General features: G+C 46.1%; 1 protein-coding gene across 1 annotated transcript in view; it reads right to left on the reverse strand.

The window, feature by feature from the left end:
* SMOC1 (SPARC related modular calcium binding 1) overlaps positions 1 to 13,491 on the reverse strand; it is a 145,158-nt gene that overhangs the window by 35,606 nt on the left and 96,061 nt on the right. The window contains exon 6 of the mRNA XM_007454435.1: positions 1,472 to 1,528. Within this exon, the coding sequence (XP_007454497.1) occupies positions 1,472 to 1,528 (57 nt within the window). The remainder of the gene's footprint in view (positions 1 to 1,471; positions 1,529 to 13,491) is intronic.

A 13,491-nucleotide genomic window follows, 5' to 3' on the forward strand; every position in this document is an offset into this window, starting at 1 on the left:
CCAGGGTGCCTCCAGGTTCTCCAGGGGTGGGGTCACCCAGTGGACAGGTGCCATGGAAGTCTGAGGATGACCCTGAACACACTATAGAGTGACGAGATCTTCCATGAGTGTGTTGGGAAGGTCTTCCAAGCTGACATGGTCTCCATTCCACTCCCCCCTCCCCAGTCAATCCTCCAGGGTCCCAGACTTGCCAATGATCTAGGACATTTGTGGATCACAGAAACATTTTAACTTCTAGACATGAACACACACATATGTTCCACTCCATGACCAGTTGCAAAGGATATTTCACATTTCTATCTAAAGCTGAGCCTGAGCTAGGGACATCCTTAGCCACATCCAGAACCAACCAGTGGCATCATTTCTTTTTATTCCTCTGTCTCACTGTCTAGTCTTAGGATCCAGGCCTGGACATATTCGGCTGAAAGCTGCTGAAGGGTTGCCATATATTGCACTGAGCTCCACATCTCATTGTCAGACTTTCTAGAAACCGCACTCTGCCGAGTTTCCTGCCCCTCCTCATGGGAGCCTGGAGACCTCAGCAAAGCACACTGAAGAATGTAGGCCCTGAGCAGCTCAAACTCAAATCAAAGCCAGCCTTCTGCACCCAAGCTCCTCCTGTCCGTTCCTCATACCTCCAGAGATATCCAACCTCTATTTTGCCACCAACCACCGCTATTTCTCTTGACCTAGAATTTCTCCTCTCCCAAATGTCTTGACTCAACTCTCAAGGTCCCCACAACTCAGCCAAAGCAGCTCCATAAACCAGTCTCTTTCCTGCTACTTTCCTCACTATACCCCGTCTCCACTATATTCTCTCCTTTGCCTATGCCAGTGCCCCTGCCTGGAACACCCTGATTCCTCCCCCACATTTTCAAAATCCAGCTCACGTTCCCTCTCTTCACAGAATCTTTTCCCATACCACTGTGATCTCTTTCTTCCATACAGGTCTATTACCGAAAACAAACAAACAACTGAGACCATAGAGTTCCATACAGAAAGTTCTCCTATAGTTGCCGATCTCTTGAGAGCAAAAGGGCTTCCATCTCATCTACCTCCCCTTTGTCCCCCAGAGGCCTCCCACAATGCTGGGCACAGAGCATTACAGGAACTTGTTAAGTGCTGATTCATTTAGAGAGGGGATGCTGCTGGCCTGTCTCAGCCCTGGCTCCTTGGTCTTGGCAGCCCGCGGGGTCCATCCAGGCTGTGTTATTATTGGACGTTAGCAGCCAGGCAGGAAGCCTGGCAAGAAGAGAGGGCCTTTCCAGAAGTGGAGGGTGTACTAGTTCCTGGGAGGGTTGACATTTTTTTAAAGGTTAAAACAACCTGGCTTAACCTGGGAAAAATTCAAATTAAAAAAGAAAAAAAAAAACCAATAATAGTAAAGCTTAAACAAACAACCGAAGGAAAGACCTCCCCAAGTCTGAAAATGGGTGGGAGAATTCGCATCTGAAGTAATACAAGAGCTTACCCTCTCCATCGAACACCGGCTGGGTCTCCATCGTGGGTGTCGGCTTAGACCCGTCATCTGAATTGAGGGTTAAAAAGAATCGAAAAGAGACTACCATTATTGAGGTAAATACTATCTACTCTCCAGCACTATTGAATGGTTGGGGTTTGCACGTGGCCCGGCCAAGTCCCAGTGAGCAGACCAAAGAGAAGGAAAAGAAAGAAGAAAAGGGCTTCCCTGGTGGCGCAGTGGTTGCGGGTCCGCCTGCCGATGCAGGGGACACGGGTTCGTGCCCCGGTCCGGGAGGATCCCACATGCCGCGGAGCAGCTAGACCCGTGAGCCATGGCCGCTGAGCCTGCGCGTCCGGAGCCTGTGCTCCGCAACAGGAGAGGCCGCGACAGTGAGAGGCCCGCGTATCGCAAAAAAAACAAAACAAACCAAAAAAAAAAAAAAACAAAAGAAGAAAAGAACAAGAAGGAAAAGAGAATCACAGAGAGACACCAACAGACACACAATCCATGTGTGTGCTTCCAGGGAAGGGACCCAAGTTGTCATGGCTCTGGAGGGCCCCTTCTCATAACTCTGTACCAGCATGACTCCATCAGCCCTTGTTCTTTCCTCAGGAAAGCTGGGAGGGCTATCTTCACCAGCAGCCCTGAGTTTTGGCCAGAAATGTTAGGAGATGTTGGCACACTTGTGGCATCAAATTCTGATGTCCCCAGCTCCTTCCTGCCCTCTCGTGAAAGGTTCTAGCCAGTACCTTTTTCGTGGCCTTCACTGAAGAGCTTAAGGAAAACAAGAGAACATGGTGCCATTTCCTCCCAAAGTCCTAGCTATTTCTCCATCCTCATCTAAAAACAAAGTGAAGGTAAGAAGGACATTTCTCTCTCCAGCATGCTGAACTAAAAAGAATGGGGAATCCTTAGAACACTTTGAACTCTTGAAACAGCATGCACCCCAATTCCCAAGGAGAGGTTGGGGCAAACAAAATGGGAGAAAACAGGAGTAACTGTACCCTGGGTTTGCTTTGAAATTTCTAACACAGATGATAGGAGCAGGGAGTTCCCAGTAACAAAGTTCTAATACTTATGGTCCTAGTAGTGTTGGCAGCTCTCTCTGTAGACCAAAAACCTCTACGGATCAGAGTAAGTTCAGACTTTATTTACCTTTCAGGACTCTGAATTATGTTCATCGAGATCCCAAAAGCTTAATTTTGAACAGTGTTTCTCAACTTTTTTTTTTTTATTGCCCATCTAAGGAGTATTTTTAGACTTTTTTTCCTAATTAATTTCCTAGTGAAATGTTAATAACAAAGATACATTGCATACCTGTTTGTGTACTATATGTATAACTGTGCTTTATATGGAAAAAGAGCAAGTGCTCTTTTGTGCCCTAAGAACCAATTTCCACCTCCTTGGTGAAAGCTGGGAGCAGTTATCTTTACCTGTGTTGAGAACGCATACTTCCAAGATTTTTCTGTTTTCTCCTTGGGAGGGGGAGGGAAGGAGAGCACCATGGTCTCGGACACCGTGGTTACACAATTCCTTCTTCCCAAGACCCCCAGAGATCTTTTAGGACTGAACGCTATATTCTCCAAGCATTAACTATGGAGAATGCAAGTTCTCATATAGCCTGCAACGCCAGTCAGATCATCAATAATGACAGCCTTCACCATTTGGAGCTCCCAGAACTCTTGGCAGAGTTCCCTGCATCTTATCAGGGGAGGGAGAAAGAACACAGTCCTGATCCCTTTCTTATGCCAACACCCCACCTCTGGGATCTTAAGATTCAATAGCTATGGAGACCCTAACCCTCGCTTGAGGCTGAGGCCAGCAACCTGGCAGTTGTGTGACACCTGACCCTGCTATAATTCTCACGGGCCAACGTAAGACCCAACTCCCGCAGCGGCCAGGGTGATCCTGACCTATCTGACAATCACCCGCAGACATGAGACGTGGCAGGAAGAGAGGAGTAATGAAGCTGAATATCTTATTTGCCTCAAACTGGGATCCAGAATAGCCATCTTTTGATGCCAAACTGTGTACGTTTGACCTGGAAGTCATTGAGGGAGAAGAAACACAGAGCAGAGCCACACAGTGTCATTTTTTTTTTAATGGCATCACTTCCCTGACTCTATTAACACCTCTTTCCATTGAATTCAGTGAACCACTGAATGAAGTTTTTTGGCAGCTGCAATGCACATTTGGTTGCTGCTGCCGGATGCAGAGTTCACAGTCTAAATAGACCTGCACAGTGTGCTCAGCCCCTCCACACAGGGTGGCTTCATTTCAGGAGTCTTAAAGGGAATAAAGGGAAAGTGAGAAATCAAACATTCTCAGAGGGACAGCGATGACAAGCCAAGTGAAAAATGGCTTATGAGATATTTTAATATTCAATTAAGATCCTCCCATACGCCAAGAGCTGTATCTCCCTCTGGAGCAGGACGACAGAGAATACTCTGTTTACTTCTCCCATCATCCACATGAGAGTCTGGGACCGCCCATCTGGTCCAGCAATCAGTAAAGAAATCTGCTGCTCAAGGAGAGGAGGGTTTCCAGTCTCCCCGGGGAAGTCGAGGACCTCCACGATTGCCCAGATGCAGGCCCAGAAGCCCACATAGCATGAAGCCACGTGCAGGGAGTGAATCTTCCTGCAGGGTAAGGTCACCGAGGGTGAAGACATACAGCTGCACTGCCACCATGGAGGGCCTAGCTGGAAATCTTTATGAAGTGAGAAGAGACAAAGTGCCCTGCTGCCAGGAGAGCCACCTGTGAAATCCAGCATGCCCCAAGGATGGGCAGCCAAGCCAAAGCCAATAGGACCCTCTGACCATCATCTCCGGGCACCTGGGCACCTGGCATCCAACCCAGCAAACAAGCGCACCCTTCTACCAAACATAGGTCCAAGGCCTGGGTCCAAGGTCCACATCAGGCCTGCTTCCTGGAAAGCCCTGGGGCAACACCAGGACCCACACTGGGCCCGGGGGAGAGAGAAAAGCTTCCGCATGTGCCCCGGCCTCCCAGTCTCCAGTGGGGTCACAGTGCAGACACCGGCTTTGCAACCAACTAAGCTGGGTAACCTGAACCCCTCACTTTTCTTCTCTGGGCAGTGGTATCCTCTTCTAAAAGTGAAGCATGGCTGCACCCCTAGCCTCAGGACACTGGGTAGCTGTAAAAGACTCTAAAGGTCTCTTAAAGAAGGTATTAATCCATCGAGTGTTAAATCATCTTATCCAACTGCTTACTTTTAAAACTGGATTTGTAGAATTAAAATTCTATAAAGTTTTAAAAATAAAAAATAAAGTAAACCTTACAGCTCAATAAGAAGACAAACAGCCTGACTTTAAAATGGGTAAAATATTTTAATAGACATTTCAAAGCTGCACGGACAGCTAATAAATACATGAAAAGATGCTCAATATCATTAGTTGTTAGGAAACCACAAATTAAAACCACAGTGAGATACCACCACACACCTACTAGAATGGCTAAAATTTTTTAAATAGACACTATCAAGAGACAAGGATGTGGAGAAACTCAAACCCTCATTCCTTGCTGATGGGAATGTAAAACTGGGTAGCCATGACTGAAAAGAGTCTGGCAAATTCTTTAAAAAGTTAAACATAAACTTACCATTCAATCCAGATCCACTCCTGGGAATCTATCTAAGAAAAATAAAGACATATCCACCCAAAGACATGTATACAAATACTGATAGCAGCATTATTCGTAATAGCCTTGAACTGGAAATAATCCAAATGTTCGTCTACTGGTGAAGAGATAACCAAACTGTGATATACCCATACAATGGAATATTACTTAGCAATTAAAAGGAATGAATTACTGATACGTGTAATAATGTTGCTGAACTTCAAAAACATTACACTAAATGAAAGCAGCCATGTGCAAATACTACATATTGTTTGATTCTATTCATATGAAATGCCTAGTAAAGATAAATCTATAGAGACAGAAAGCAGATACATGGTTGCCTGGAGGAGGGAGTAGGGTATAACTATAAATGGGTACAAGGTTTCTTTGGGGGTGATGGAAATGTTCTCTGGTAATGACTGCACATCTCTATAACGGTACTAAATTCATTAAATTGTACATTTACAATGGGTAAATTTTATGGTATGTAATTATACCTTAATAAAGTTTTTAAAACAAAGCGGGGATGGAGTACCAAAGTCATCACAGGTAAATCATCAGGTGGCAGTAGCTAGATTATCTGAGCAATCCTTAATTTGGGGGGAGACTCTCCTGTATATCTTAAAGAAAAATATATCTGAATCTCAATTTACATGAGTGCATATGATGATTTCATGTGTGTGTATGTTTAATCTTGGTGATTCTTTTAGACCTCAAATAGTAAGACTTTCTTTCTCTTTGATACCATAATACTCTTTCAGACCGAGAAGAACACAGAAAACTGAAAAAAACCTGATTCAAAGATGACCATTTCTTTTACAGGGAGAAGAAAGTAAATTAGGAAGCATTAAAAAAAAAAAAAAGGCAAACCTGAGAGAATTTCTCAAGGATGATGTCAAGATCAACAATAATGAGTGTTACCACATTTTGCAACACTCAAGAGTTTCTGGCAGGTGGCTTTCTTCATCTCTTCTCACCACCGGCCAGGGCAGAGGAAGTCACCAGGCAGATAAAAAGAGATTGAGTTTCAGCGCAAGAAAGTGATTTGCTCAAGGCTCCAGAGGCAGTGAGCAAGCGGCGCTGGAAACCACCCAGGCCCAGAGCGGGGCGTCTAGCCGCACAAGATCCCCCAGCCCCCAACCACGCCTCTCCTTGCAGGTGCAGCCCCAGAAAGCCGCAGCCCCCACACGGGCTCTGCGAGCCTATCCAGACAGTGGGTTTGTGTGACAGCACAATTCTTTGCCCTGCGAGAAGGCCTGGCCCACGCACAGACAGCTGGAAGTCACTTCGACCCCTGATGACACCGTTCAAAGCCTCCTCTGTTTGGCTTTTTGATTCCTGATTGACATTCGCTGGCGAGTGGAGATAAATGCGGGGCTGAGGACAATGTTGACCGGCTCTGACTATTCTCAGGGAAAGACTTTTCAGAATAACAAACAAAACAAAACAAAACCCCCAAAACATTGGTGTGCTTATGGGACTGAATAGAGCCCAAGAGGTCCAAGGAAGCAGGGCCGGGCCTTTCAAGGGGCTGGCAAGTCCATTGAGGAGTTAATTGTTTGGGTGTACAATGAGTTTATTCTGACCACATACAAAGAGCTTTCTCTTCCAGGTCCTTCAAAAGCAAATGTGTCAAAGGGGCCAGAGGAGGAATCTGTATTAATGGCATCTCTTGGGGTCTCTGAGACTGAGGAACGTTGGAGAATGACAGAAAAAGAAACCACCACCCCCGTCCTGAGACTCGGAAGGTCTCTCAATGATCCCAAGTCCCCTTTAATTCTTGGGCTCTGCCCAAACCATGTCCATCACCGGCCACCCTCCCTCTTGTATTCATTTAGGCTGCCATTGGCCATCTTTTACCAAGACATGGAGATACACTTCAGCCTGGTAGAAGTGCTGGAAGGTTCTTGCTTTTGAAGGGACCACATTTATGCCAGAGCCATCGTCCCCCTCAGCATGCGACTCAGGGACCCGGTGTGAAAGTCAAGATGACTTATTCTGGGCCTCACAGGGAGACAGTGGTGCCTGTTTGCAAAAATGTCCCTTAAGAACCTGGCCTGAATCATACCAGGAGGAGGATGGAATGTTAGTTAACCTCAACCTTTCCTGAGATGCATGTCCCATGACCAACGAGGCTCAGAAATATACTGTGAGCCGTCCTGATTCTGACCTTTGAGAACACAAGTTATCTGGGTACTTCGGGTCCTTTCCAGAGCAAGAGATGAATCTGTTACATTCCATCTACCCACTTGCACACTCCTTCCCCAAAAAAGCTTACAACTGTCTTTTTGCAAGCAGTTGCCCACACCATCAAGCTCCACATTTTCTTGAGTAAGTACGGAAACAAGAGGCTGGTGAAAAAGGTAGACCAGAGGTGGAAGAAGGGGGCGTGGTGACAAAGCGGAGCAGAAGCAGGGCCTGGCAGCAGCAGAGTTGGTTCAGGGCTGGGCTCACCCAGAGACGGGGCTAATTTTTTAAAAACTCTTTATTTTGAAATGATTATAGAAATGATTTTGCAACAGGTAGTTGCAAACAAAGAGATCCCATGTACCCTTCACCCAGTGTCCCCCAGTGATAGCATTCTTATAGTTAACATAATTATACGGGTAACATCATAATAGTATAATATCAGAATCAGGAAATTGATATTGGTATAATCCAGGGACCTTATTCACATTCCACCAGTTTTTGCATGTCCTTATTTGTCTGTGGGTGGGTGGATGGCTGGTGTGTCGTCCTATGCAGTTCTATCCATGTGCAGATTCATGCAACCACCACCACCATCAAAATATAGAACTAGCCCATCACTACGAAGATCTCCCACGTGCTACCCTTTTTTTGTTGTTGTTGTTGTTTTTGCGGTACGCGGGCCTCTCACTGTTGTGGCCTCTCCCCTTGCGGAGCACAGGCTCAGCGGCCATGGCTCACGGGCCCAGCCGCTCCGCGGCACGTGGGATCCTCCCGGACCGGGGCACGAACCCGCGTCCCCCGCATCGGCAGGCGGACTCTCAACCACTGCGCCGCCAGGGAAGCCCGTGCTACCCTTTTATAATCACACTTCCTCTCCTCCACCCCGTCTTTCACCCCTGGCAACCACTAATCCTTTCTCCAACTCTATGTAATTTTGTCATTTCTGCAATGTTATATAAATGGAATCATGCAGTATACAGCCTTTGGAGGCTGGACTTTTTCACTTTGCATAAGGCCCTTGAAATCCACCCAGTTGTTGCTGCATGTGTCAACGGTGTGTCCCTTTTCATTACTGAGTAGTATTCCATGGTATGGATGCACCTCAGTTTGTTTCACCCATTGAAGGACATTTGGGTTGTTTCCACCCTTGGCCATTACAGATAAAGCTGCTGTGACTATCTGTGTACAGGTTTTTGTGTGGACATAAGTTTTCATTTCTCTGGAATAAATGCTCAGGAGTGCAATTGCTAGAGTATATGGTAAGCATATGTTTTGTTGTTTAGCTTTTTAAGAAACTTCCAAAGTATTTTTCAGAGTGGCTGTATCATATTACATTCTTACCAACAATGTATGAAAGATCCAGTTCGGCTGCAGCCTCATTAACATTTGGTATTGTCACTATTTTTATTTTAGCTCTTCTAATAGGTGTGTAGTGATCTTATCACGGTCTTAATTTGCACTTAAAAAATTTTTTTATTGAGGTATAGTGATTTACAATATCATGTAAGTTTCAGGTGTACAGCACAGTTCAGTTTTTTATATATGTATATATGTGTGTACATATATATATATTCTTTCTCAGATTCTTTTCCCTTATAGGTTATTACATCATATTGGGTATAGTTCCCTGGGCTATACACAGTAGGCCCTTGTTGGTTAGTTTGCACTTTTTTATAGCTAATGATGTTGAACACCTTTTCATGTATTTATTTGCCCTCTGCATATGTGCTTCGGTGAGATGCCTATTCATTTATTTTGCCCATGTTTAAATTAAATTTTTTTCAACTGTTAAGTTTTTTAGCATTCTCTGTATCATCTACACACGTCCTATGTCAGATAGGTGGTTTGTAAGTATTTTCTCCCAGTCTGTAGTTTTTTAATTCTCTTAACAAGTTCTTTTCAAGGGCAAGTTTTTAATTTTGATTAAGTCCAATTTATCAATTTAAAAAATTTTTGAATCACATGTTTGATGTTCTCAGACACCAAAGCTCAAGGTTCACCTAGCTGTAAGTTCTGAAGATTTTCTCCTATGTTTTCTTCTAAAAGTTTTAATAGCTTTAGATTTTACATTTAAGTCCAAGATCCACTTTGAGTTGGTTTTTGTATAAGGTGTGAGATTTAGGGAAGGTCTCGGGGAGTTGTTTTTGTTTTTGTCTGTGGATGCCCAATTGCTACAGCACCATTTGTTGAAAGGACTATCCTTCCTCCGCTGAATTGCTTTTGCACCTTTGTCAAAAATCTGTTTGCCATGCTTGTGTAGGCCTACTTCTGGGTTCTCTTTTCTGTTCCATTGATCTCTAGGTCAATAGGACAGTGAAAATACTCTGTATGATACTATAATGGTGGATATCACTGTACATGTGTCCGTTCCCACAGAGTGTACAACACCCAGAGTGAATCCTAATATAAACTGTGAACTTTGGGTTATAATGATGTGTCAATTAAGGCTGATCAGTTGTAACAAATGTACTCACTCTGGGGGGGGATATGGATGGTGAGGGAGGCTGCACATGTGTGGCGGCAGGGGGTATATGGAAAATTTCTGCACCTTCCTCTTAAATTTAAAACTAAGTCATTACAAAACAAAAAGAAATAAAACAAACATTGAAAAAGATGTGGAGTCACCACATTTGTTCAGATGATCAAAGGGAAGCATGGATTGAAAATTCATAAAGGGTCATGAAGGGAATAAAACACTAAAGATCTCTTGGTTTACAGAAAATCACATAGAGTGATTCCTCCCACTTTCTTTTTCTTTTTGAAAATTGTTTTAGCTACTCTAGTTCCATTGCCTTTCCACATCAGTTTTAGAATAAACAGCCCTTGAAACTCATGGCTTTCTTTCAACGGGTGCAACAGGGCCAGAGAATGACAATTCCTCGGCCTCGACCACAGGAGCTACGTGGCGCTTAGAGCTATTTCGGATGTGGCCGTGAGGCCTGTCCACCCACAGGCTGAAATCGCTGGCTCCCTCCAGCTTGCTGGGCCACAGCTGGAACTGAACTCATTCATCCAAGGAACAGTGAGCAAATGAACATACTCTCAGTGGCCTGACAAGCTCTGGGCCGTCTCACCTGGACTTTGGGGGCACCACAAAGGTACCAGGCATAGGAATCAAGAACTTCCCGGTGGGCCATGCTCATCGCAGGCAGCCTCCTCCAAGGGTCTTTCCTTAGAGGTTCTGGCCGTGGGAGCTGCCGACCAGGGCGTTTGCAGGCGCCACCTGCCTTCCCTCCCCTGCTTCCAAGCATCCCAGCATCTAGAGGTCTGTGCCCCTCTGGGAGGCTTCACCTCCACCCGAAGATACCCTCTACAAGAAGAGGCTAAGAACCGTTAGAATGTGAGCTCCACGAGGCGAGGGCTCTTATCATTTCACTTGTTACTGGATTCTCAGTAACTACCAAAGCTGGCACTTAGTAAGGTCTCAATGAAAATTTGTTGAATGAAAGAATAAAAGAGCCAAGTATAACAACACTAATGGTTACTAACAATGCCAGGGACTCATTAGAATCCATGGTTGGAAGGCTTTTCCAGATCACTAAACCCCATTTCTTCTCTAGTCCTTGGAAATCAGGATACGGCAAGGATTCACACTCTTCGTTTAGCATCCTCCATGCATAAACTTTCTTTTGGAGACCACAGAATAGGGGCTGAGATGGAGGGCGGGGGATGAGTAGACAGAGCCCTGCTGGGGGAGTAATTAATCGTGGGTAGAGGGAGATATGGTACATGCGTGAACACTCAAGCACCCTCGCACACACCCCTTCTGCAACCCATCTCTTCAAAGCTGATATAGTGATAAGACAGGCTTGGTCCAGGGTGGCTCAGACACCAGAAAGCAGCAGTAACGTGCATGCAGAGAGGAAAAGAGCCACCTCTCACGGGCCTGGAGCTGCTTAGGCACAGTTTGTAGTAGGCACGTATCAGAATGAATGCTTCTCCACAGGGAATTCCAATGTGAGCCGAGGCCAACCCACAGAGGTCATTAGCTGCCCAGCTCCATTCAAATCCAGCCCAGAAGCAGCCGCATAGCACAGGGAGATCAGCTCAGTGCTTTGTGACCACCTAGAGGGGTGGGATAGGGAGGATGGGAGGGAGGGAGACGCAAGAGGGAAGAGATACGGGGATCTATGTATATGTATAGCTGATTCACTTTGTTATACAGCAGAAACTAACACACCATTGTAAAGCAATTACATCCAATAAAGATGTAAAAAAAAAAAAGTAATTATCAATATGTATGTTCCTATTACCGTTTTTTTAAATGAAAAAAGAAATCCAGCCCAGGCTGGTGGGTAATCGGACTTGAGCTATCTGATGGCAAGGCTGACAGATCAATTATGGATCCAGCCACCACCTCTGTGCTGCGGGAAGAGAAAAAAGAGGTAGCTGGGAAGAGGTTAAAGTCACGTGAACAGGGATGACGCTCCACCTGTAGAATGCTCTGAGATAGCCAGCCTTGCACACCTCAGCCAGGCTTGAGGCAACGAAGTAAACCTCCTTCAGGTGTGCTTAACCACCATGAGGGTGGAGGCTAGAGGCTACTTGGTCCCCTTCATCTGGGAGACCCGCCATCCACCATCCCTGCCCTAAGCACCTCCCTCAGCCCTGAGTGAGAGTGCCGCTAGCTCCGTCACTTGAGTGACAAAGGTCTCCAAGTTGGCACCAACCTGTAGACCAGACGTCAGGAGAGATTCTAAAAAATGAGACCCAGAGAGGGACGTTGGAGAAATAACTGTGACTCACTCTTGACTTGGAACACAGACTACGGAGTAGCCAGTGGGGGAATAAAAGAAGTTTCAGCAAATTAAAGGTAGGCTGGATTTTGGAAGTTTCGCTTCTCTCCAAGATTGGTTTGACAAACACAGAAGCCCATGCAGAAAGTGTAAGCAGTTTGCTATTGTTTTTATTCTTCTCTCATTTTCCTTACACTGCTCACTCCCAGACCTCTAAGAAGTAGGAAAAGAGAAAATTGCAGAAAACTCCCAATAACCCTAAATTTTCATTTGCATCTATCGAAGCATCACCCTGGGATCTATAAGGTCCTGGGCGCTCGGGAGAAAAAGTTCCCAGAGAACTGCCAGAAATCATTGCCCAAGTGCTCTCCCGCTATTCTCCCATTTAATCATTCTTCACCCGCCCCACCAACACCCCACTGGAGGCTGAGAACTTCCCCTCCACACCTCATAAGTAATGAAGCCCAGGACCAGTCCCTGGTTATCCTGGAAACCTCCCAAATCACCCACATTTGTTAGCATCAAGACCCCTAAAAGAGGCACCTCAGGAAAATCCACAAGCCTTGGGGGGCCAGGAAAAGCTTCTCAGGGTAAAACCACCATATCTAAACATATTTTGCTTCCCATCCACTTTCCTGCTTCAATGGAAACCCAAAATTCCTTTCTGTCTCTCAACTTCTGCAGGCTTTCGACTGTTTTAGCAGCAGATCGTCAGAGCTCAAGGGGCTGCTGGGGGTCCTTTCCTCTCTTCTGATATTCCTCTGTAGCATCAATAAAACACATGTGGATGCACGTGTGCCCTCCACCCCCCAAAACACACACATACTCCTTCCATCTCTCTCCAAGGGCGAGGATCGACGGAGAAGGGAGGGGCAGCAGGATGGGAGTGCCCCAGATCAATGGATATTTGAAACGCAAACACATGGCCCGGGACCTACCCTGCATGTGTTAATTACCACACATGTGCCCATAAAGGAGTCTGTGAAACACAAGGGGCCCAAAGAACAGAGCGAGGCGAGGACATTCCAAGGGATTAAGTAAATAGTCTGAAGCTCTGACCCTCCTCCCCTCCCGGAGCACATGCATCTGGGTAAGATAACCGGACCTCCCTCCCTCCGTCCCCCACTTCTCCCCTCGGGCCCACACCTGTGGACCCAGGATCAGGAGCGACCCAGACCTCCTTGCGAGCCAGACGGCTGTGACCTGCTACCGCCTGGCCTCTCTCCCTCTCCCCTGCCTCCCGCTATCTCCCTGGGCCTCTTCCCCCAGCCTCCTCCCGCTCTGCCTTTCTCCTTTTTCTCCTCCTCTCCTTTGGAGGACTGATTCCTGGCTGGCAAGCAGACCCTCCATCGCACAATACGCCTTTTCATTCCTCCCCGGTGGAGAGAACTGATCCCTCCAAGCCCCATCCGTGGAGCATGTTCAAAAAGGCAAGAGGGTGGGGAAGGAAGGAGCTGGGTCCGT

Source organism: Lipotes vexillifer, unplaced genomic scaffold (assembly GCF_000442215.2).
Source record: "Lipotes vexillifer unplaced genomic scaffold, Lipotes_vexillifer_v1.1 scaffold197, whole genome shotgun sequence".
NCBI lineage: Eukaryota > Metazoa > Chordata > Mammalia > Artiodactyla > Lipotidae > Lipotes > Lipotes vexillifer.